The sequence below is a fragment of the Monodelphis domestica genome, chromosome 7, assembly GCF_027887165.1.
Source record: "Monodelphis domestica isolate mMonDom1 chromosome 7, mMonDom1.pri, whole genome shotgun sequence".
Lineage (NCBI taxonomy): Eukaryota > Metazoa > Chordata > Mammalia > Didelphimorphia > Didelphidae > Monodelphis > Monodelphis domestica.
In genome coordinates, this window is record NC_077233.1 from 62,072,823 (window position 1) to 62,095,680 (window position 22,858).

At 38.6% G+C, this 22,858-nt stretch overlaps 1 protein-coding gene across 5 annotated transcripts in view; it reads right to left on the minus strand.

Annotated features, from left to right (window-relative positions):
- The window catches only part of MGLL (monoglyceride lipase), a 214,903-nt gene that overhangs the window by 167,184 nt on the left and 24,861 nt on the right, over positions 1–22,858 (minus strand). The window contains exons 2-3 of one of the 5 annotated variants that reach the window (XM_056804741.1): positions 13,097–13,234; positions 4,894–5,038 (exon numbers count right to left, since the gene is read on the minus strand). In XM_056804741.1, the coding sequence (XP_056660719.1) occupies positions 4,894–5,038; positions 13,097–13,172 (221 nt within the window). In that variant the 5' untranslated portion in view covers positions 13,173–13,234. Of the gene's footprint in view, positions 1–4,893; positions 5,039–5,578; positions 5,879–6,639; positions 7,020–13,096; positions 13,235–22,858 lie in introns of those variants that run through there. The other 4 variants (XM_016424529.2, XM_016424528.2, XM_016424526.2 and 1 more) reach the window with 4 other exon arrangements.

Genomic DNA, 22,858 nt, shown 5'->3' on the forward strand with positions numbered 1-22,858 from the left:
TGCTTCTATATCACTAGTCAGGGTAGAGTATACCCAGGAGGGCATATTAGAAACAGACCCAGGGAGCTCAGATGAGCAAACTTCCCAGGAGGGAAATGGCCCAGAAGGAAACTGGGGGAAGCTTTCCCACAAGAAAAGGAAGACCATTGGAACTCCATAAGACCACAAACTCAAGCATGGTGGGCCTCCTGAATAAATCAGGAAATAATACCCTTTGACCATTTTAACTCATTCTCTCCCTGAAGTTTAAAAAAAAAAGCCACCTCTCTAAGACTTAATCTTCTGGATGTTAGGAGTGAGAGGAATTCCACTGGCAATATAAGCACTTATATTTATTATAGTGGATATAAATGAAGGATTTTCCAAGTATCTCTTCAAGAAAAGGGTTCTCTTTATAGATCAAGTCTTCTTAATCTTTTGGGGGTGGTGGACAACTTTTCCTATCTGGTTCCTATCTGGTAAAATAAAATAAGTAAGATTAAGTAAATAAGTAAAATAAGTAAGATCTGGTGAAGCCTACAATCTTACATATTTTATTTTATGCATTTGAAAACATTATTTCAAAAAGGGATCTGAAGGCTTCACCAGATAGGAAAAGCCGTCCATCACCCCCAAAAGATTAAGAAGACTTGATCTATAAAGAGAATCCTTTTCTTGAAGAGATACTTGGAAAATCCCTCATTTATATCCACTATAATAAATATAAGTGCTTATATTGCCAGTGGAATTCCTCTCACTCCTAACAATAAGGATAACTCTCATTTATATAGTGCTTTAAGGCTTGTGGAGTGCCAGATAAGTGAAAGTTATTATTACAATCATCATTTTTATTATTTCTATTAGCCAAAGTTCTTTTCCAAGCATCTAAGAAGAATGGCCAGAAGATTACATTTGCTGTCAAAAGGCCCCAGTGCCACAAATTACCTCTGAAGCCTGGGGCTTGTCACTTACTTCTCTTGATCTGATTAGCTGACATTGGAAGTTCCTTCTAGCACTAAATTTATTTGTCCTTCTGATCCTTACATTTCCCAGAATATCAACTAAAAAACCTGGACGGAGGAGTACCAGTCTTGAGAGCTATTAGCCACAGTGGCTCCTCTTTGAGGAAGACTCCTATATCTCTGTTTTCAACCCAATGTTTCTGAACTTTGAACCCACATTTCCAACCACATGTAGGACAACTGACCAAGATGATACTGTAGGTCCCTTCCAGTTCTAAATCTCTGCCAGTCTTCACATCTGGAGAAGCCCTTGGTCCCTCAAAATCAGGTATCTCCACACATACTCCTCACCTTTAAACCCTTCTTTTTCTCTTGAGTTCCTTCTTTCTGCTGAGTGCCACCATTTGTTACCCCCGTCATCCATGCTCACATCTTCAGTCATTTTTTATTTTTCTTTCCTCCTTGACTCTTATAACTAAATCCTGCTATTTTGCCCTCCCCAACTCTCCCCTATTTATTTCCTGTCTGGGTCGCACCAGAGTTCAGTTGCCTTTCCCCAGATGAGAATTTTCCCCAATTCCCTCCTTGTATCTGTTTAATCCACCCTACACAATGCTGCCAGATTAATTTATTTAGAGCAAGCTCAAGTCTGCTCAAAAATATCCATTTATTCTCCATTCCTTATCAGTTAAAAAAGTCCAAATTCTTCATCCAGGCTCAAAAGGCCAAAATCTAGCTTGAATTGACTGTTTCCAACCTTATTTTATAAGGCCACCCTTCCTATTCATATACTCTCGTGAAACTAGATTCTATGCCATTCCTCGGTATCTTACTATGTTTTTCAGGCTCTACATTCTTCTTCCTGCTGTTCTGTCCACCTAGAGAGTATTTTCTCCTCCCTGTACCTCCCTGCTGTCTTTGCCTATTCATATTCTGCCTATTCATGGAGGCCTAGCTCAAATGCTTTGTCTTCCTAGAGGCTTCCCATGACTTCTCCAGCTAAACGTGAATTCTCTCTGCTGGCCACTCCTAGCACTTTGTATTTCTGTTAGACACTTAATATATTCCACTTACTTAATATTTATATTATATAATAGTTAAATATTAATAAATTCTAGCTAATGTTTATTTCTGTACCTAACAGCCTGAACCAGATTGTAAACTACTTGCCAATAAGGACCACAGCTTATTTATAAGACACAGCATGGTTCCATGAAAGGAACACTAGACTTAGAATCAAGAGAGATCGGGGTTCAAATTCTCCCTTACGAACTGTGCTACGATCAGTAAAACATTTCTAAACTTTGTCTTGTTTTTCTGTAAAAACAGGCACAATAATGTCTCTTACCATCTACCTCAAAGGGTTTTCTTAATGATCAAATAATATGTGTACAGCTTTCTGTAAACCCTAAACATTATATCAATGTCAGCTATTCTTATCATTATTGTTTTCATCATTGTTGTTATTATTACTATTATAGAAGCATCCTGGAGAAATGGATAGAGACCTGAGTTCAAGTTCCAACTTTGACAAATCCTGGCTGTGTGACCCCAGAACAAGTGCTTCTCAGTGTTCTAAACAACTAAGACTAGAAGGTACTGACCTGAATTGGGTAGAGGGAGTTTCTTTAATGGGTAGTTCTCTAAACCACTGAAATTACAGGTTCAGTCTCGATCATCAATAAATCATTGTCAAAATCATCATTATTGTTCATTTTTATATCCTTCTCTGCACAAGGCTGTGGACTTAGTAGGAAGTTAATGAACAGCTGCCAAAGCAAATGTTCTCCAGGTTGATCCCCTGAAGCTATAACCACACAAGAGAACTGAGATGAAGACTGGAACCAAAGACTCGGTGCATTTGAACCATCTAGAAATCTCAAAGGTTCTGAACCCATAGTCTATAATTTAAAAAAAGAAGATTTTGATCACCATATTTTAACATAATTGGTTTTCTTTGTAATTTTGTATATTCTCTTTTATGTCTTTAAAACTTGGTTCTAAGAAGGGGCCTCTATGAGCTTCACCAGACTTTCTAAGAAGACAGAAAGAACTAAAAAAGGGCTAACCCCCTGAATGAGATCTTTCATCATGGAGTGGTAGAAAGAGCCCTGCCTAGAGGGTCAGAAGAGTGCCCATCTCAGTCTTTGATTACAAGCTTGGTACTGCCACTTACTAAACTGGGTGAACCCGGGCAGATTACATCCCTCTCCCATCTCAGTTCTTCATCTGTAAAATAAGGGTGTTGTCCTAGACCATCTCTAACATTTTCTCTACATCTCAGGCCTTTGGTCCTATGACTTAGCCATTTACTGTATGTGCTTCTCTGGGAAGATTATTTTCCTGGCTGTCTTTCAATTTCTTTATCTGTAAAGTAAGGGGAGTGAACTAGTTTTTAACTTTCTTTTCTACTCTCAACTCTATTCATTTTTCAGTCATGCTCAATGATTTTTTCCAGGAATTTAACATAGCCCAGCACGACTACAAGGAGACCAGTGGTGCCCATTGCTAACTCCCCTTGTCCTACTGCCATCCCACCAGCCCAGCACCCATAACTGAATAATGCTGTTCCTGTTTATGTTACTGTCCTCACACCAGAGCATGTCCTTCTCAATTAATTTCCTAACGGAACTCTAAGGGCTTGTTATCAATAGATGAAAAACTTTTCCTTTCATTTCTTTATCATCCTTTCATTTGTGGATCAAAGAACTCACCGGTGTATTATTAATTTGTACAGACACTAAAAGCAGGACATATAATTCTCTAATCTCCAATCCAGTGGAACTACAATCTAGTGGACAGTTAATGATTAATTAGCATCGTAATCCCTGACAACTTTGTTTCACACACGCATAAATCTTCCTGTACAGGAAATCTTTAGGCTGGTGCCAGGACTGGGGTAGAAAAGATGCCAGACTGTTCCTCGATTTTTGGAAGATGCTTATAGAGATAGAAATAGCCATTCTTGAACAGGTGGTCTCAGCCTGAATAACTGCCTTAAAAGTTCACACCTCTAGGAGGGCGAGAAATGCTATGCACTGAACCTGGATTTAAATACACCTAAATGCAGAGAGCAATCAGAAGAAATTTATAGCAATGCTATCTGTAATGCTGAAGGGCAGATAAGAAGAAATCAAGACAAAACAGAAATTGGGGAAGGGGGTAGTAAGAGAAAGTGAGACATCACTAGGCCAGGTGATAAGTCCTCCAGACAGAAAAATTTAACCTTCTCCTTGTCCTTTGACCAAATCGGGATTCATACATTATTTCTGCCCTATACAATAGAAAGGGTTTTTCCCTCTTTGCCTTTAGATGAGACAAACACCACACCAGCTGCCTTGTCATTTAGAGAAGAATGCCCATGTCTTATGGCAAGATGAATCCTTGATGGAAAAGGCAAAAAGTGATTGAGCTAGTTTGAACAAGAAGAAAATGAAGCATGCTAGGCAGTTTCCCTCACAAATAACATATCTATTCTTTCTGAACCACATAATCAAAGAGAGCAATACAGGCAAAGGATTAAGAAGGAAGCCTTCCTATCCCCTTATCTGATTAGGTGATTACATCCAATCAACGATTTTGATTTTAAATTAATGTCAACATGTGGCAGGAAACCCACTCAAGTACAAAAAAAAAATAATTCATGAACATGTGTAATATTTTTTTTAATTGCCAGATGGTAGAATTTGTATTCTTGTTGTTAAAGTGAAAATAGACTTTTATTTCATAAGTAACCCCCCCCCCATAAAATGTTCATTTTTATATTTAATCCATGTTGAAGAATTAGAAGTATCACTGAATTCAGATAACTTTAACCATCTCATAATGATGGTGAACAACTCCTTAGCCTCTGGGTGTCTCCTTCAATTAAATGGAACTACAAGTTAAAATGGAGAAGACCAATGGCTTTTATTTCTACATTATCCAAAACATATCACTTAGAGGCACTCACCTTGGCATCACTTTGGGCTTCCAATATCTGCAGAAGAGATACTGCCCATCTGCATTGACCAGATGAGGAAGGTCCCCATAAGGGACATTCTGGGGTGTTCGCCTAGGAGAACTTTCCTCGGGCATTTTGGCAGCCTTTTCACGGCCTTGAAAGAAAAAAAAAAGGCACGCCTAAATGAAGAGACCTTACCAAAACGCTCATAAGCAGGGGAAGGGGGGTCCTGTCTACATAGATTCAAAGTCAGTAGCAGGAAAGCAGCCCCAAAACAAAAATAAAAACCAAAAAAAACGTCACTCCATTTCCAAGATGAGGGGGGGAGGGAAGATGATGTCCCCTCCAACTGCTAAGACAGAGAATACATTTGTTTTAAGAAAATGTTCACTTTATTTAAATTAAAAAAAAAAAAAGTCCAAGGGCCTCATTACAGCTCCCTCCTCCTCCCCTTTCCCATCTGTGTTTATTTTTAAATCATTTCAGGAAACTTAATCTTAAAGGGTATTTTAGCTGTAATCAAGTGGCAATTATAGGCACCACTATGGATGGAAGGACCCAGCTGCATCTCAAAATTCATCTTTCTTTTAAAAAAAAATCTCTAAAGAACAGCAAAGGGACAAAATAATGAGGTGAACGATACTGTTATTATCATTTCTACCATCCGACATACACACGGGCTAGGATGACAAACCTGTTTCCATCGTGTGAGGTTTTGCATTCCAGAGAGAAGACAGCACCAGGAAATCAAATCCGAGCAAAGAAAAAGCTTTCCCCCATCACTGCTGTCACACGGTAACACCCAACCAAATATTTAGCGCTCCCTCCAGCCCCCCTCCCCCCACCCCACCCCCAAATCATGCCTTTCTGTTTCTTGGAGTGTACGCCTTAGAGCCTGCTCCAAGCTCCCTGTCACAGTCTCTCTCTCTCTCTCTCTCTCTCTCTCTCTCTCTCTCTCTCTCTCTCTCTCTCTCTCTCTCTCTCTCTCTCTCTCTCTCTCCTTCCCTCCCTCCCACCCTCTCTCTCCACTTTGTGCTCTCCCTCTCCCTCTCTTCTAGCTTTCCCTTCTCCCTTCCTTTATACCCCTCCTTGCTCTCCTCTCTTTCTCCCTCTCTCTTCTCTCTAACCCTCTCCTTCTACTACTTGTTCATCTCATCACTTTCTCTAAACAAATTCCCTTAATCGAAAAGGGAGGGGCAGAGAAGAGACACTCAATGGGAGAACTAAGCTTCTCTCCAGCCCCAAAGGTGCCTTGTGCGCACACATACACACAACCACACCACACAACACAACAGCATGGCTTTCGTGCCCCTGGAAGAAAGTTCTCTCTGCAGGTTGCTCTGCAAACTTTACTTCCTTCCTGCCTGATACTGGGGAATAAAAGTGGCTCCTGTAGCTGTCATCCGAAATTCAAAAAGAAGTGGGGGGAAGGGGGGAAGTAGGGCAAAGCCAAGAATTCATCCAGTCCCTTAGCAGTGGGTAGACAGAAGACAGGCTGGCGTCCAAAGGACAAGTTCATCTGGTAGCATACAAGGATGCGGGGCTGAAAAGGAGAGAGGGCAGAAGGAGGAAAGAATGCTATCAAGATATTGCTTGCTTTGAAAGGCATCAAGGACTCCAGGCGTCAGCTGCAGCAGGCTGCCACGCTTAGCATGCAGCCAGGGTTTAATGCAATGCAGTCTCAAGGAGGAGGAGGAGGAGAAGGCGCCCCGTGTTTGGCACTGGCATTGCTGAGCCGCGGAAAGGGGAGTTTACCCGTGGCTGGGCGGTCGGGCGCGCTGCTTCTGGGCTTATGCTGCTGCTGCTGCTGCTGCTGCCGCCGGGGCCGCGGGCCTCCTCCTCCGCAAGGCGGGCAGGTTGGGCTCGGGCAGAGGCAGGGGCAGAGGCAGAGGCAGAAGAGGCAGAGATAGGGGCGCTCGCCGACTAGCCTCTGCTCACCGCTCCTCCCGGCTGCGGCTCCTGCTGCTAAGGCTGTGGCTGCGGCTGCGGCTGCTGCTGCGGCGGCGGCTGCTGCTGCGCTCTCTAGCTCCGGTGCATTGAGGGGAGGCGCTGTCTGCGGCCGCTACTTTATTCTAGGGCGAGGGCAGAGCAGCGCCAGCGGCTCTGCAGCCAGAATCCCTGGCTTGGACAGCAGACAGGAGGAGGCAGGCGCACTGGGGCCGGGCCCGGGGAAGTGGGTGGGGAGGAGTCCGAACCTGTAGCAAGCCGGGGCCGGGCCAGGGCAGCTGGCGGCCAGCAAGCCTGCAGGGGCGGAGGCGAGCGGGGGAAGCGGCTCGGGACGGGCGCAGAGGCGGCCACTCCGCCTGCGGTCCCCACGTTCTGTCCAGGAGCCAAGCCTGCTCACATCCAGCGCGATCAGGAAAGCCGGGGTCAGGCTTCAACAGCTCCATCCCAGCTCGGATGCCCACTCCTCTGGGCCGGGGTAAAGCAACCTCCCTGCTGGCGGGGGACAATGCCCATGTGAATCACTCGCTAATTAATAGCAGAGGATTCTGTAGTTCTCTTAATTAAGCCTGGGCCCTCTTGATGTCTTAAAACACACATACATGGAGCTAAAAACATAATTTAATAAGCATCAGGACCGACCAATCCCAGGGAGAAAGGGTGGAGGCAGCTGAGCCATCCCTACAAATCTAGATACAAAGCCTCAGTCCCCTTGCATCCCTCTTGGCGCTGAGGGGAGCACAGAAAGGACTGGAGAGTATTTCTTCCTTAACTCTATTGGCACAGGCAAAGCATGGAAGGATAAGGTTTCAGGAGACTGGGACAAGGTATATGTTCAGGAGAGTGAGAGGATTATTCTTTCTTTAGTAACACCTCCAAACAAACAAAAACCCCAACAAACTCCTGGCACCACAGAGAAGATGCTCCCAACTCTCACTATCTCCTTGCTTGTATACTATACCAGAGGAAACTAGATCTTATTTTTAAAGCCTTTAAAAATTAAGCTCTTTAAATTCTAGTCAAAGATTCCCCCCCCCCCCTCCCCTTATAGGCAGTCTTGGGACTGGAAAGAACCCTGAACAGGGGATGCTTGGGGTCTAGGCCCATCTCTGCTTATAGATTAATGGATAACTGTAGGCAAAGGTCCTTCATCTCTCTGAATCCTAATTTCCCTCCTTTGTTAAATGAAAGTTAGTATTCATGATCTCTAAGTTCTCTTCCAGCTTGTGTCCTAAGATGACCTAAGAACCCTTCCAGCCACAATATTCTAGGTTTTAAGGCATCTTAGAGCCCTGGCATTCTCTGCTTTGAGGTACCTTCCAATATTGCCATTCTATCTTCTAAGGCCCCTTCCAGTTTTAACATATTCAAGTCCCAACCAGCTCTAACATTTTATGTTCTAAGGTCTTGTATACCCAGACATTCTGCGTTGTTTTTTTTTTTTTAAACACTTACCTTCCGTCTTGGAGTCAATTCTGTGTATTGGCTCCAAGGCAGAAGAGTGGTAAGGGCTAGGCAATGGGGGTCAAATGACTTGCCCAGGGTCACACAGATGGGAAATGTCTGAGGTCATAGGACCTCCCATCTCTAGGCCTGGATCTCAATCTACTGAGCCACCCAGCTGCCCCCACATTCTATGTTTTAGAATCTCTTTCAGATCTAATATTCCATGTTGTCAAGCACCCCCCTTTTTTAAACCCTTACCTTCTATCTTAGATTCAGTACTATGTATTGGTTCTAAGGCAGAAAAGCAGTAAGGAATAGGCAATGGGGTTTAAGTGACTTTCCCAGGGTTACGTAGTATCTGAGGCCAGATTTGGTAAACTCCCTTCTAATATTAACATTCCAGGTTCTCGAATTCTTTCCAGCTCTGCCATTTCACATTCTATGGTCCTCTCCAGCCCTGACATAAGTTCTAATGTCCTGCATGGTTTTAGACATTCTGTGTTCTAAGGTCCTTCAGATCTGATGTTCCATGTTCTTGTTTCCCATCCAGTTCTGATGTTTAAAAAGTCTTCTCTAGCTCTGACACTCTAAAGTCCTTCCTAATGCTGATATCCAGATCTAATATCTATATTCCAAAGCTCCTTCTGGTCTTCATGTTCTGTATTCTAAGGTTCCTCTAAGTTCTATACATTATATATTCGAACGTCCTTTTTCACCTCTTCCACTCCATGTTGCTTGAGTCCCCTTCAGCCCTGACATTTTATGTTCCAAAGTCTCCTCTAGCCCTGATATGCTACATTCTAATATCACTTCTCGCTCTAACAAATTTTAATTAGCAGACTTTTACTTGACACTTTCGAAAGAGAACTCTAATGATCTATCTTAAAGTGGGATCTCAGAAAAGACAGTAATTAAGCACTTGATGAAGTTTTCTAGAGGGATTACATTTTTTAAATCAAAGTAGACAAGATAAATATAGAGTCTGGTTAGAAAAGGAAGGAGCCTGAGTATCAAGAGACTGAGTTTCCTGGGTTTCCCAGCTAGATCCTGTATTAAATTAGAAAAGTCACACTGATGTTTGTTGCCTTTTTCTAGCTGACCATAAAATGAAGAGAAGAAATGTCAGAACCAGAATGAAGATGCAATGAATTTGGAGGTCTGAGACTTCAAGCAAATGACAGCTTCCATGAGCCTCGTTTATAGGGTCCTTTCCTAAATCTATGATCCCATGATCTCATTAGAATAAGGTGAAAGAGAAAATGCTCTTAGGAAAGAAAGTGTTATTATTTAAAGTTTATTTTATTTTTATTTTTTGTGAGTTCAGGGAGAGCTCAAAGAAACAACTAAAACCTGCAGAATGCAAGATACTCTAACCTTTGACTTCACATTGGTCCTCAAACAACAAGGAGGTAGGAATACTTTCCATAAAATATTTTCCTTTGTACAAGGATGAGAATCTAAATTAAGAAACATTGTGTCAACACAGAAAAGCAAGTTTTCCTCTCTTAATTTTCTAGAAAATAGCTTTACTTTTCCAGAATTTTGTCTTCTTGTGAAGATAAGTCAAAAGATCTGAATTCTAGTTCCTACAATTGATTCTAGAACATGGAACTTAAGTCACTACCCTTCAATGGGCCTCAATTTCTTCCACAATAAAAGGAATTAGGCTAGATGATCTCTAAGGTGCCTTTCTTGCTGTAGTGAGCTATGAATCTGTAATTGCAACTGAACAGTGAAAGAGAGTCTCTGGAGCCTAGACAATAGCCAAAGGTACTTTACTGACACTCCCCATCTTACCATCGATGAGAAGAAAGTAATTGGTTCTCTGTAGTTATTTGTGAATTATGAATCTTTTATTAACATGGTCCCTGGAGAATTTGCATTGGTAGGATTAAACTATTAGAAACTGAAAGCTTTAAGGAACAGTGAGATAGAATGGAGAAGAGACCTGAAAGGCAGGAAATATGCCCTTCAGCTTGGCCACTTATTCACTACATTAAATAGAACAAGTTCTTTTTCCTTGTGGGTATCAGTTTCTCCCTTGTTATTCAATAAGATTTATAAAGTCCTTTAAGGTTTGCAAAGTGCTTTTCTGCACAGCAACTCAGAGTGATAGTTGATATGGGTATTGTTCTTTTTGTTGTTGCTTTTTACAAATGAGGAAACTGAGGCTCCAAAAGATTACAGAACTTGTCCATATAATGACACCCATTTATCTGAAGCAGGATTTGATTAATAGTTTCCTGACTCCAAGACAAGTATTCCTTCCATCACACAATTCCAACTCTCATAATGGAGAGGTTGGACTAGCTGATCTGTAAAGGATATCTTTTCCTGCTGTCACATTCTAGGTTCCAAGTTCCCACACTGTGCATTTTAATAACCCTTCCAGTCATGGTGTGTATTTTAAAATCTCTTCCAACTCTTCCAACCTACCTTACGGTTTTGCCCAGTTTTATATTCCAGGTTCTTAAGTTCCATCCATCTCTAACATTCTGAGTTCCTCTATTTCTCTCAGCTCTGCCATTCTCTGTTCTAAGTTTCTTTCTAGCTTTGACACTCCCTGTTCTCAGGTCCCTTCCACCTCTGACATTCTTTGTTCTTAGATCCCTTCCAGATCTGACACCATGTGATTCAAAGTAAATTTATACCATTATGTATGACAACCACGCACAAATTGTGAAATCACTTTAAATAATGTAAAATCTACCCAAGAGTTCCAGCCTAAATGTTACCTTCTCTAGATAAATTTGGCATGTCAAAAATGTCAGGTAATTAGCGACTAGGATGAATCACAATAATAGAAATCCTGCACACGGATGGGAAAGGCTAATAATTACCTGCTAGTGAGAAAGAGATTCTTTCACTGACAAATTTGTTCTATAGTGAACCTAAATGTAAGTTACGGTACATGCATCAATGTGATAGGAAATATTGTTAAAGCTGGGGGTGGAATGGACCACAATAAGCTCCCTGGATTAGCAGGAAAAATTGTTGGTTCACACTCAGACATATCTTCCCATTTTGCTTTGAGTTAATAAATGTTTTGGGTTTTTTTTTAAGCCAGAAGGTCTCTAAGAGCTGGTGACCCTACTTAAGGATTGAGTTTAGACTATTTCAGGGTTAATAGAGGCTTATGCCTATGCAGGCAAATTAAAATAAAGGGTCAAGGAATTATGCAAAAAAAATCAGCACACATCTAAGAGTCATGGCAATGATTCTATAATTTCTATAGCACCTTAAAGATCACAAATGAGTTTCTTCATAACCACACTGTAAGGCTGGCAGTACGAGAATGGTTTTCCTCATTTTACCTTGATACTTGGATGCATTTATTAATATCAGTGATACAAGTATTACCTCTAGTGATGTAGTTTACAACCCATCCATGTCTTCTCATTCTGTGCAACTCTTAGCCGTGCCTTCCCATGGATCCCTCTTAAGTAGTATTCTTAACAAGCTTTGTTTGGAGTTTTCCCATGAATTCTTTCACCCCGTTGATGGAGGTGGAGTTGGAAGGCTTGTCAATAATTATCACTTATTCACACTGCAGGACCAGTTGACCTCCTTTTCCTATCTTTATGCTTCTCTCTTTATGCCATTTCTCTTGCACAATTCTTAGTAACATGTTGCAGCCTTTTCAAGACCCACCAAGGGCCTCTCCATTGCTCCTTAGGTGACCCTCTGATTTCATTCCTCAGATATTGTAATGGCTTATGATTTACAAACATCCAATATCACCAAAAGAGTATCATTTGATAGGTCTTTTGTAGCTGTATTTCAATATGATCAACAAACTAATGAATGGATGAATATGCAAAAAAGAGATAGATACCTAGATCAAAAATTTAAAAACCTTTGCTTCAAGGAGAAGCTTGAGGTCATTAAAAATACCACCAAATTGATAAAGGCCATTTAGCCTGATCTCCAGTTGAATCTGGGGTTCAGTTTATCGTCCATTCCAAGTCTATCCAAGTCATAGGTGCTGCTATTGGTTATATATCCAACAATACCACAATTACTTGGGTTTTTTCTTTGAGGATCATTAGGACAAACTCTTTCGAATGATTATGAATTTCATTTAGAAGTTTCTATAATACTCTTGAAATTGATGTAATCAATAGAATGTCATGCACAAAAAGAAATACTTGGAGGACTTCATTATTTGTGGGGAATCCTTCCATTTGATCTCTGAACTGGACATCCTCCATGATAATTGTGAACACCTTTGGAGAGTTGCATTTCCCCATTTTATGCCTTGCTTGAGGTTAATATTCAGAGGGTAATCAAACAATATTATCTATTATTATGACCTTCAAGTAGTTTTTAATCTATAGGTAACATTTACTTAAGAGGCATCTTGCTGGACAGCCTTTAAAGCAATGTTTGCTCTATGGCAGGAACTCTTAACCTGGAGTCTATAAACTCGCTATACACACACACACACAAACACACACACACACACACACATATATATATATATATATATATATATATGCCAACTAATTTCTCCCAGTAAATTAATATACTGGGGAAAGTTAGTGGATAAAGAGTCAGGCCCAAAGATGAAAGGTCCTAGGTTCATATCTGGTTTAGAACTTCTAAAACTTCCTAGCTATGTGAACTTGGAGCAAGTCACTTAACCCCCATTGCCTAGCCTTTACTCTTCTGCTTTGGAACCAATATACAATACTGATTCTAAGACATAAGGTACAGGCATTAAAATATACATATATATATATATGTATATATATATATATATATATGTAGTTTCTTTTGTAACCTTTTAAAAATATATACATTTAAAAATTATTCTACTCACCAGTAGAACGGGAGTGGATAGTAGAGTTGATGAAAAACCAAAATCCAACCAAAAGTTTATTTAAATGAATACACATGAGGCAGGTAGGCACACACAGGGTAAAGATACGTGACTGGAGCAGAATTTAATGGGCATCAACTGAGAAAAAGAAGGCAGGAGAAGCAATCATGATATCTGACAAAGCTAAAGTAAAAATAGATATGATTAAAAGAGATAAGGAAGGTAAATACATCCTGATAAAGGCAGTATAGACAATGAAGAAATATCAGTACTCAACATATATGCACCAAATGGTATAGCATCCCCAGATTTTTAAAGGAGAAACTATTGGAGCTCAAGGAGAAAATAGATAATAATACTATACTAGTAAGAGAACTCAACATTCCTTTATCAGATCTAGATAAATCATACTAAAAATAAATAAGAAAAAAGTAAGAGATGTGAATGAAGTTTTAGAAAAAATAGAGTTAATAGATATATGGAGAAATGTGAATAGGGTTAAAAAGGAATATATCATCTTTTCAGCAGTGCATGGCACATTTACAAAGATTGACCATGTACTAGGGCATAAAAACATTGCAAGCAAATGCATAAAAGCAGAAATAATAAATCCAACTTTTTTATATCATAATGAGATAAAAATGATAATTAGTAAGAGTATATTGAGAGGCAAATTAAAAATTAATTGAAAATTAAATAATCTAATTTTCCAAAACTGGTGGGTTAAAGAACAAATCATAAAAACAATTACAGATTTCATTGAAGAGAATGGCAATGAGGAAACAACATATCAAAATTTATGAGACACAGCCAAAACAGTACTCAAAGGGAAATTTATATCCCTGAATGCCTATATTAACAAAAAAGAGAAAGGGGAAATTAATGAATTGTGCATGCAACTAAAAAAAATTGAAAAAGACCAAATTAAAAACCTGCAGATAATGACCAAATTGAAAAATACTAAAGATCAAAGGAGGAATTAATAAAATTGAAAGTAAAAGAACTATTGAACTAATAAATAAGACTAGGAACTGATATTTTGAAAAAAATAGATAAAGAATAATATTGGTTGATCTAATTTTAAAAAAAGAGAACCAAATTAACAGTATCATGAATGAACAGAGTGATCTCACCTCTAATGAAGAGGAAATTAAGACCATTATTGAGAGCTATTTCATCCAATTATATGACAATATATATATGGAAATCTAGGCAAAACGAACAAATATTTACAAAAATATAAATTGCCTAGATTAACAAAAGAGGAAATAGAATACTAAATAATCCCTGATCAGAAAAAGAAATTGAATAAACCATCAAGGAACTCCCTAAGACAAAATCACCAGGGCCAGATGTATTCACAAGTGAATTCTCTCAAACATTTAAAGAAAATTTAATCCCAATACTCTACAAACTATTTGACAAAACAGGCAAAGAAGGAGTCTTACCAAATTCTTTTTATGACACAAATATGGTACTGATTCCCAAGCTAGGAAGACCAAAAACAGAGAAAGAAAACTATATACCAATATCCTTAATGAACCTAGATGCAAAAATCTTAAATAAAATACTTGCTAAAAGATTACAGCAAGTTATGACAAGGATTATTCACTATGACCAGGTGGTATTTATACCAGGAATGAAAGGCTGGCTCAATATTAGGAAAACCATCCACATAATTGACCACATCAGCAATCAAACTAATAGAAATCACATGGTAATCACAACAGCTGCAGAAAGACCCATTCCTATTGAAAACACTAAAAAGTGGAAAAATAAAGGGGCCTTTCCTCAAAATAATAAGCAGTATTTATTTAAGACCATCAGCAAGTATCATCTTCAATGAGGATAAGTTAGAAGTATTTCTAATAATATCAGGAGTGAAGCAGGGATGCCCATTAGTGCCACTACTATTTAATATTGTACTAGAAACGCTAGCAGTAGCAATTAGAGGAGAAAAAGAAATTGAAGGGATCAAAGTAGGCAATGAGGAAGCTAAATTTTTACTCTTTGCAGATGACATGATGATATACCTACAGAATCTGAGAAAATCAACTAAAAAGCTAGTGGAAATAATGAATAACTTTAGCAAAGTTGCAGGGTACAAAATAAAACCACACAAATCATCAGTATTACTATATTGTTCCAACAAAATCCAGCAGCGATCCATTTAAAATTCCTCTAGATGATATAAACTATCAGAGAATCTACTTGCCAAGACAAATTCGGAGATTATATGAACATAACTACAAAACACTTTTCATAAAAATAAAACTAGATCTAAATAATTAGAAAAACATTAATTGCTTATGGGTAGGTTGAGCTAATATAATAAAAAGACAATTCTAGTTAAATTTATTTACTTATTAAGTGCTAAACCTAGCAAACTACCAAAAACTTTTTTTATATAATTAGAAAAAATTATTACAAAGTTCATCTGGAAGAACAAAAGATCAAGAATGTCAAGGGAACTAATGAAAAAAAATGTAAAAGATGGGGGCTTAGCAGTACCAGATCTCAAACTGTACTAGCAATGACATCAAAACAATATAATACTGGCCAAGAGATAGAAGGGTGGATCAATGGAATAGATGTAGGGTAAATGACAGTAGCAAGATAGTGTTCAATAAACCCAAGGATCACAGTGGAATTGATTCTTGGCTCTGGGAGGGGGGGAAGGAAAAAGGAAGGGAAAGAAAATGAATAATGTAAACATGGAAAAATATTTTTAAATAAATATTTTTTTTAATTATTGAGATAAGTTGAACCAGGAAAACATTGTACACAGTAACAGCAATACTGTGGAATGATCAAATGTGAAAGGCTTTATTACTAACAGCAAAACAATTATCCAGGACAATTCTGAGGGACTTATGAAAAAGAATGCTATTTACCTCCAGATAAAGAACTGTTGGACTAAGCAATGAAAGCATATTATTTACCACTTGGGTATACATTTTAAGGTTTTGGTTTTATAAGATTGTTCACTTACAAAAATAAATAATATGGAAGTATGTTTTGAGAGATAATACATGTATAACCCAGATTGAATTGCTTGCCAGCTCCAGGATGGAGAGGAGAAAAAAGGAGAAGACAATTTGGATTATGTAATTTTGGAAAACTCATGTGAAAATTTATTAAAAATTTAAAGAACAAAATGAAATAACAAGATTATTCAGAGAAGGAGTCCATTGGCTTCACCAGAGTGCCAAAGAGTGGCCATAGTGCACACAAAAAATAAAGAGCTCCTGTTTTGTGAAATTAAATAATATATTCCATCAACAAACAATTGTTTCAGTCCTTCATGAAGATGTAGAAACTATTGTCTAAGATTCTTTAAAAGAAGTTAACATTGCTTACAATCTTTGAATATCATTCTAAATTGCATCTTGCAATTGGGTTTATATTCTAAGTCAGTGTTGCCTTTGACAGTCAGTTCTTTCTGCTTAGTAGCCAAACCAAATATTTGGTGATTAAAATCATTTTTAAACTTCTTTGGTCTCCTCGTTTTGGCAATGGATTTTCTTCATTTAAAACTTGATATGATATTATAGTTGGTGTTGAGGTCCTTTCTTTTATCCATTTCCCATTTTCCAGCATCAATAACATGACTGGAACTGATTTAATGGCACGTCATATCCTTTTCTCATTTTATTCTTTCTCTTAGCTTTGTATTTATTTAGATCTTTGGTCAGTCAGTGATCCAACCATACAACAATTCAGGAATGACTTTCATATTAGACAGTTTCCTTGCCATTGAAATATAATCATTTTCTTTTTTTTTTCCTGAGGCTGTCTGGTGCCTCCCAATTCTTTTCATGAGTAAAGTATTCATGAATATAGTGAGCATGATGCCTTTGTGTGCAGTTCTTTGGCCACTTTCATTTCTTTCTCCCAAATCTTATTTTCTTTAAAAAATTTTCATATTGCTTTTCTCTTCTTCCTTTTCCTTCCCCCTCCTCCTAGTGGCTTCATAATGATATGACTATGTGAAATAATATGTATGCTTGGTGACTTTTTAAAGTATAATTCCAATTGTTTCCCAGAACAATTGGACTAATTCCCAACTCCTCTAATGATATATAGGTGTGTCAGCCCTATCAACCATTACCAGTTTTGTGTTTCGTCATTTTCCATCAGATGTGTGTGCTGTGAAATCTCAGTTGTTTTAATTTGCATTTTTCTTATTAATGACTGTAACATTCCTTTCATATGATTGCTTATTGGGAGCTTTCTCTTTTGAAATGTTTTATCATTTATTTAATAGGAAATTATGCTTATTCTTATATACATATATGTATGTATATATGTATCTATTCTCTATATATCTTGAAAGGTATTTGCTGCAAATTCCCCCTTTCTCCCAATGAATAACTTCTTTTCTAATTCTAGGTATACTGATTCTGTTCAGAACTATATATTATATAGCATGTCTTTCCTCCTCAAGGCTACCTTTGTATTGAAGTCACCAGGTATCAAAGTGGGTTTTTTGTTTTGTCTTGGTAAAAATCTGTAATTTCATTGATGTACCAGAAACTGTTCTACAACTTAAATGAAACATCAGGGGCAGCTGGGTGGCTCAAAGGATAGAATGCTAGGCCTGGAGTCAGGAGGTTCTGGGTTCAAATTTGACCTCAGACACTTCCTAGCTGTGTGACCCTGGGAAAGTCACTTAACCTCAATTGCCTAACCCTTACTTCTCTTCTGCCTTAGAACTGATACTTGTATCAATTCTAAGACAGAAGATAACTTTTTAAAATGAGGCATTGAAAGATTAAATGATTTAACAATGGTCACATGGCTCGTATTTTTCAGAGGTAGAGCTTGAACTCAGGTCCTTCTGACTTCAAAGATGATTATCTAACCATTATAACTCTCCGTCATAATATCTACTGACTTCACTTAGATGGTATTATCAAATTTTTTTTATAAACTTTTTCTATCTCTTCATCCTGAAACAAGGATTTTGATCCCTCTTCAAGCTGCAATTATTTTCATGGCAGCATTTTTGCAAATAATTTCCTTTGGCATTGTAATATGAAATGACCTACTGTTTGAATGAATTTTTGTTGTTCCCTTTCCTCAAATGATAAAATCAACTCCTTCATTTGCCTTTTGAGGAGAGTGTAAGTCATTCTTTGATTTAGCTGCAACTTCCTTTTGTCTTCTGGTTTCATTTATTGTGAGAATGTCAAGATTGATGTGATTCAGTCACTTGAGAATGATTTCCACTTCTTGGTTACTGGGCAAGGATCTCCCATTTGGAGTAAAAACAGTTATGTTAATGTTATTAATGGTCAAAAAAAAAACTATGACTCTTAGCACCCTTTGCCCCATTTTTTTGCACTTTTGCCACAGTAACCACAAAAGCAGAAATGGGCTGGATAGAACTGAGGGTCATTTAGTATTTTTGTTTCATGGTTGTCATGGCCAAGGAATTCATCAGCAAGTGACCAGTCAGCTGGTAGTTAGCTTCTCCCTTCTTAGCTAGGTTGACCTTTGGAAAATGGATATCCTGTTTCTAGGATCATACTAGAAAAGTTGGTACTTTGCTAGTATAACTTTTAGGAAACTGGTTTCACTGCCAGTTGAGCATTACAAAGCTCAGCTCCTAAGCTCTACTTGTAAGAATAGGAAACTTCACAAATTACTCCTTTCCTTTTCAAAGTTGTTTGGTTTCCAGACTAGACAATCTCAGAAATATTTTTTGTCACTATCACCCCAAGACTTTTAAAAATTAGCATGTGGTCTAAAACAAAGAAGTACCTGTTGTATATACTACTAAACAGAATCACTGCACAAATCCATAGGTGGTAAAAGGGATGCTTCCTCTATGAGGAAGATGTGAGGGACCTGCCATGGGGGTGACTAGGGAGGAGAGAAGGAAGAACACTCTGTAGGGTAAATGTAGCCATAGAAGAGCTAGCAATAAGTAGTAAGAAGGGGAAGAACTGATTTAGATTTTTTTTTTCTGTTGATATAAGATAGAACCTGGAGGATCTCAGCTGTCCATCAGGAGAGGAAAAGAAATAAATAAAGTTCCCCATGGTACAGTGGAGGAATAGGGATTTGAAAAATTAAAAGCAGAAAAGGAACAGGGAGAAGATATCTGAGCCAGGTATTTCAGTTTCTCCTCCTTTTAGGGGAAAGGTAAGCTCTAGACCCATAGTGGTGAACCTATGGCACAAGTTCCAGAGAGGGCACTCAGCCCTCTTTGTGGGCATGCACACCATCATCCCATCACAGAGTTTTTCAGTTCATTACTCAAAAGCCAGAGGGATGCAGGGGCCAGGCCGATCCCTTCTCCCTCTCCATGTGCAGGTTTGGGGTTACAATTTGGGTACTTGGTCTCTAAAAGGTTTGCCATCACTGCACACTGAGTTCCAAGAATAGAACTTAGACAGGGGAAGATAGTTTCAGAGAGTAACAGCACACAGGAGGATACAGTTTACTTTGTATCAATGTACCAATTTTTAGAGGCAGTTACATGGCAGAGCAAATAGAGTGCTACTGGGTTTGACTTATCTTTGTGAGTTCAAATCTGGCCTCAGACACTTATTACCTATGTGATCCTAGGTAAGTCACTTCATCCTGTTTCCCTAAGTTTCCTCATCTGTAAAATGAGTCAAAGAAGGAAATAGTAAACCATTTCTGCACCTTTGCCAAGAAAAATCCAAATAGAGCCATGAGAAGTTGAACACAACTGAACAACAACCCATTTTTAAAGTTGAAAAATTCTACCGTATACTATTAAGTATTTCTTAAGATGTCACATGCTACAGAGAAGATCAAGTCTCAGGTGAATACACAAAGGTGCAAGTCTCAGGTATTATATACAAATGAGCAATTTTCTGGTTGTGCGTGTATGCAGTTTTCACTCCTTTCCTAGGCTGTACAATTTCTTTCCTTGGATTTACTAAGGTCTTAGACATAAAAGACATCTCTAGGGTATTATATTCAAACAATGTCCTGAAAATCTGGCCTCAGACACTTCCCAGCTGTGTGATCCTGGGCAAGTCACTTAAACCCAATTGCCTAGCCTTTACCAATCTTCTGCCTTGGAACCGATACTTATAATCAATTCTAAGACAGAAGGTAAGGTTTTTAAAAAAGGAAGTCCTGCCCTTGCCAATAGTGATAATGAAATAAACAAGTCTCCACCTAAGAGAAGAGGAGTAGGGAGATGGAGCTCTACACTTTAGTTCTGGAGTCAAGGCTAATGAATGGCCATCAGCACATTAATAGATGAGGTCTACACTGAATACTCTTCATTTAGCCTCAAAGCTTATTTGAACTAATGTCAACTGTCCTCATTCAGGAGCTTCGTTCAGGAGAAAATGTTGAGCTGGGCAAAACTGGCTGTTCACTCTTGTTACCAGAGTTAATTGTAGGGTTGTGTCATGTGTTCTCCCACTCCACCCCTTAGAATGTGCTGAGAATCCCTAAGGAACACAGGAAAACAAACACTGAAATTTAGAACACAGGTGCCAACATCTGATGTCACCTTTAAATGGACTTCTGCAGTTGTCAAATAATCTTCCCCTTGTTGCTCAGGAGAGGCCCAAAATGCATTGGAAAGAGCCTTGGGGGGTTCTTTTGGGGTCAGTGAACTAAATAACAACACATTTACACAGGATTCTGAGACGGGTCACACAAAAATGATTATTCACTTTTTTATGGTTAAAGAATCCGAGACTCAGAATGGTTACATGAGCTGCCTAAAGTCACATAGCTAGTAAATGACTGAATCAGGCCTAAAACCTGAGTCTTTTTGACTTAACTGCCATTTTTCCACCCCAAGCCAAAAAGATCAAATGGGATCATATTGGTAAGACATTTGGCACAGCATCGAACACATAGTAAACACTTACTAAAGGAGTATTTCTTTCCTCTTTTCTTTCCAGCCTCCTATGATAAGGACTCCGAGGATTTCAGAGCTGGAAGGAAATCTAGAGATGATATAATCCAAGAGTTCTTAACTTTTGTTGTATCTTGGACTTCTTTGGCAATCTCACAACGGCTCTGGATTCCTTCTCCAAATAAAGGTTTAAAAAATAATTATTGTAATTTGGGAAACAAAATATCTTTTAAAAAATAACTGAAAGAAATGCTAAGTTTCAGTTAGAAACCATCATACATCACCCATGGGGGTTGGACTAAATGAGACTGAAGTCCATTCCAGCTCCAAAGCCAGTGATCGCTTTAGAAGCATTTTGCTTTAATATGATTGCTTTAGTTAGAAAATAGTTATAATTTTTCCATCCAGGTTCACAGATACTCTGAAATCTATTCACTGATCCCTTAGAGATCTATATGCACCCTATTTAGATGTCCTTTTTTAGTCTAACTCATTTAATTTATACTTGGGGAAACTGAGACTCAGAAAGAGGTCCAAGGTTGTCCCAAAAAATTAAATATGAAGAAAACTTAGAGGAAAGAGGGCAGTCATTAACTCTGGATTTAAATATACTGAAGTCATTGGCAATAGGAAAAATTTTCAGGGGCAAAGAAGAAAAACATGAAAACATCTGGTGTGATCTTCTTTAGTAGGTCTAGGTTGCAAATCCTCTCCATTTCTTTATACAAATAAAACCAAGGGGGGCAGCTGGGTAGCTCAGTGGATTGAGAGCCAGGCCTAGAGATGGGAGGTCCTAGGTTCAAATCTGGCCTCAGACACTTCCCAGCTGTGTGACCCTGGGCAAGTCACTTGACCCCCATTGCCTAGCCCTTACCACTCTTCTGCCTTGGAGCTAATACACAGTATTGACTCCAAGACAGAAGGTAAGGTTTTAAAAAAAATAGGGGGCATAATTTCATGGTTAAAATGCTACTGCAATGAAATAACATATCAGAGCCAGGAGATAGGAAGTTTGGCAGGTGAATGGAGTCAGTCTAAATTGTGAGACAGAGCTCTGAAAAAAAGGGCCAGTACCTGCCAAGGTTCTTTCCTTGGGGGCATGCAAACCAGGAAACAGAGATACAAAAGAGAGCACAGGACTTGGAGTCAAAAAGCTCTGAGTTCCAGTGAGTATTCATCTACCCCAAAAACTTCTTTCCCATTAACTGTATAGACAAAGTGAGAGGTCAGTGCTTTTACAACTGGCGCACCTAGGCAGCTCAATGGATCAAGTGTCAGACTTGGAGTCAGAAAGAGCTGGGTTCAAATCTAGCCTCAGACACTTTCTAGCTATGTGACTCTAAGCAAGTCACTTAATCCATTTATCTAGCCTTTGCCTTTTTGTCTTGAGTTAGAAAGTTAGGGTTTAAAAAAAATAAAACAAAACTATACAATCTTTAAATAATAAAAATTAAACATTTTTTTAAAGTTTCTTAACTAACTCAATAAGGCTGGAAGTGCCTTTCTGGGGAAGAAGCCAAGAAGCAATCTGTAGTCCTTCACAAGTTCTGAGATCTTCCAGACCAGAGTAATATGAAATTAGGTCAGGGAGCAGAGGCAGAGAGGGAGTTTCAGGTGTACTGCTATTGCTCGGCTATGGTTGGGATTCCCCCTTTTCTACTGTTGAATTCATCACATTACCTCCATCCACCCAGATATTGAGAAATAGCATTTTAGAGTAGAACTAGTTTTGTGTTTAGAATTGGAGGATGTGGTTTTATTTACTATCTGGGTGACCTTGGGTAAGTCACTTCATCTCTATGGATCTCAGTTTCTTTCTTTTTTTTTTCTAGAAATACTAGCTTTATTTTTTTCCATTTGAATAAGTTTATTTAGTCGATTTAGAACATTATTCTTTGGTTACA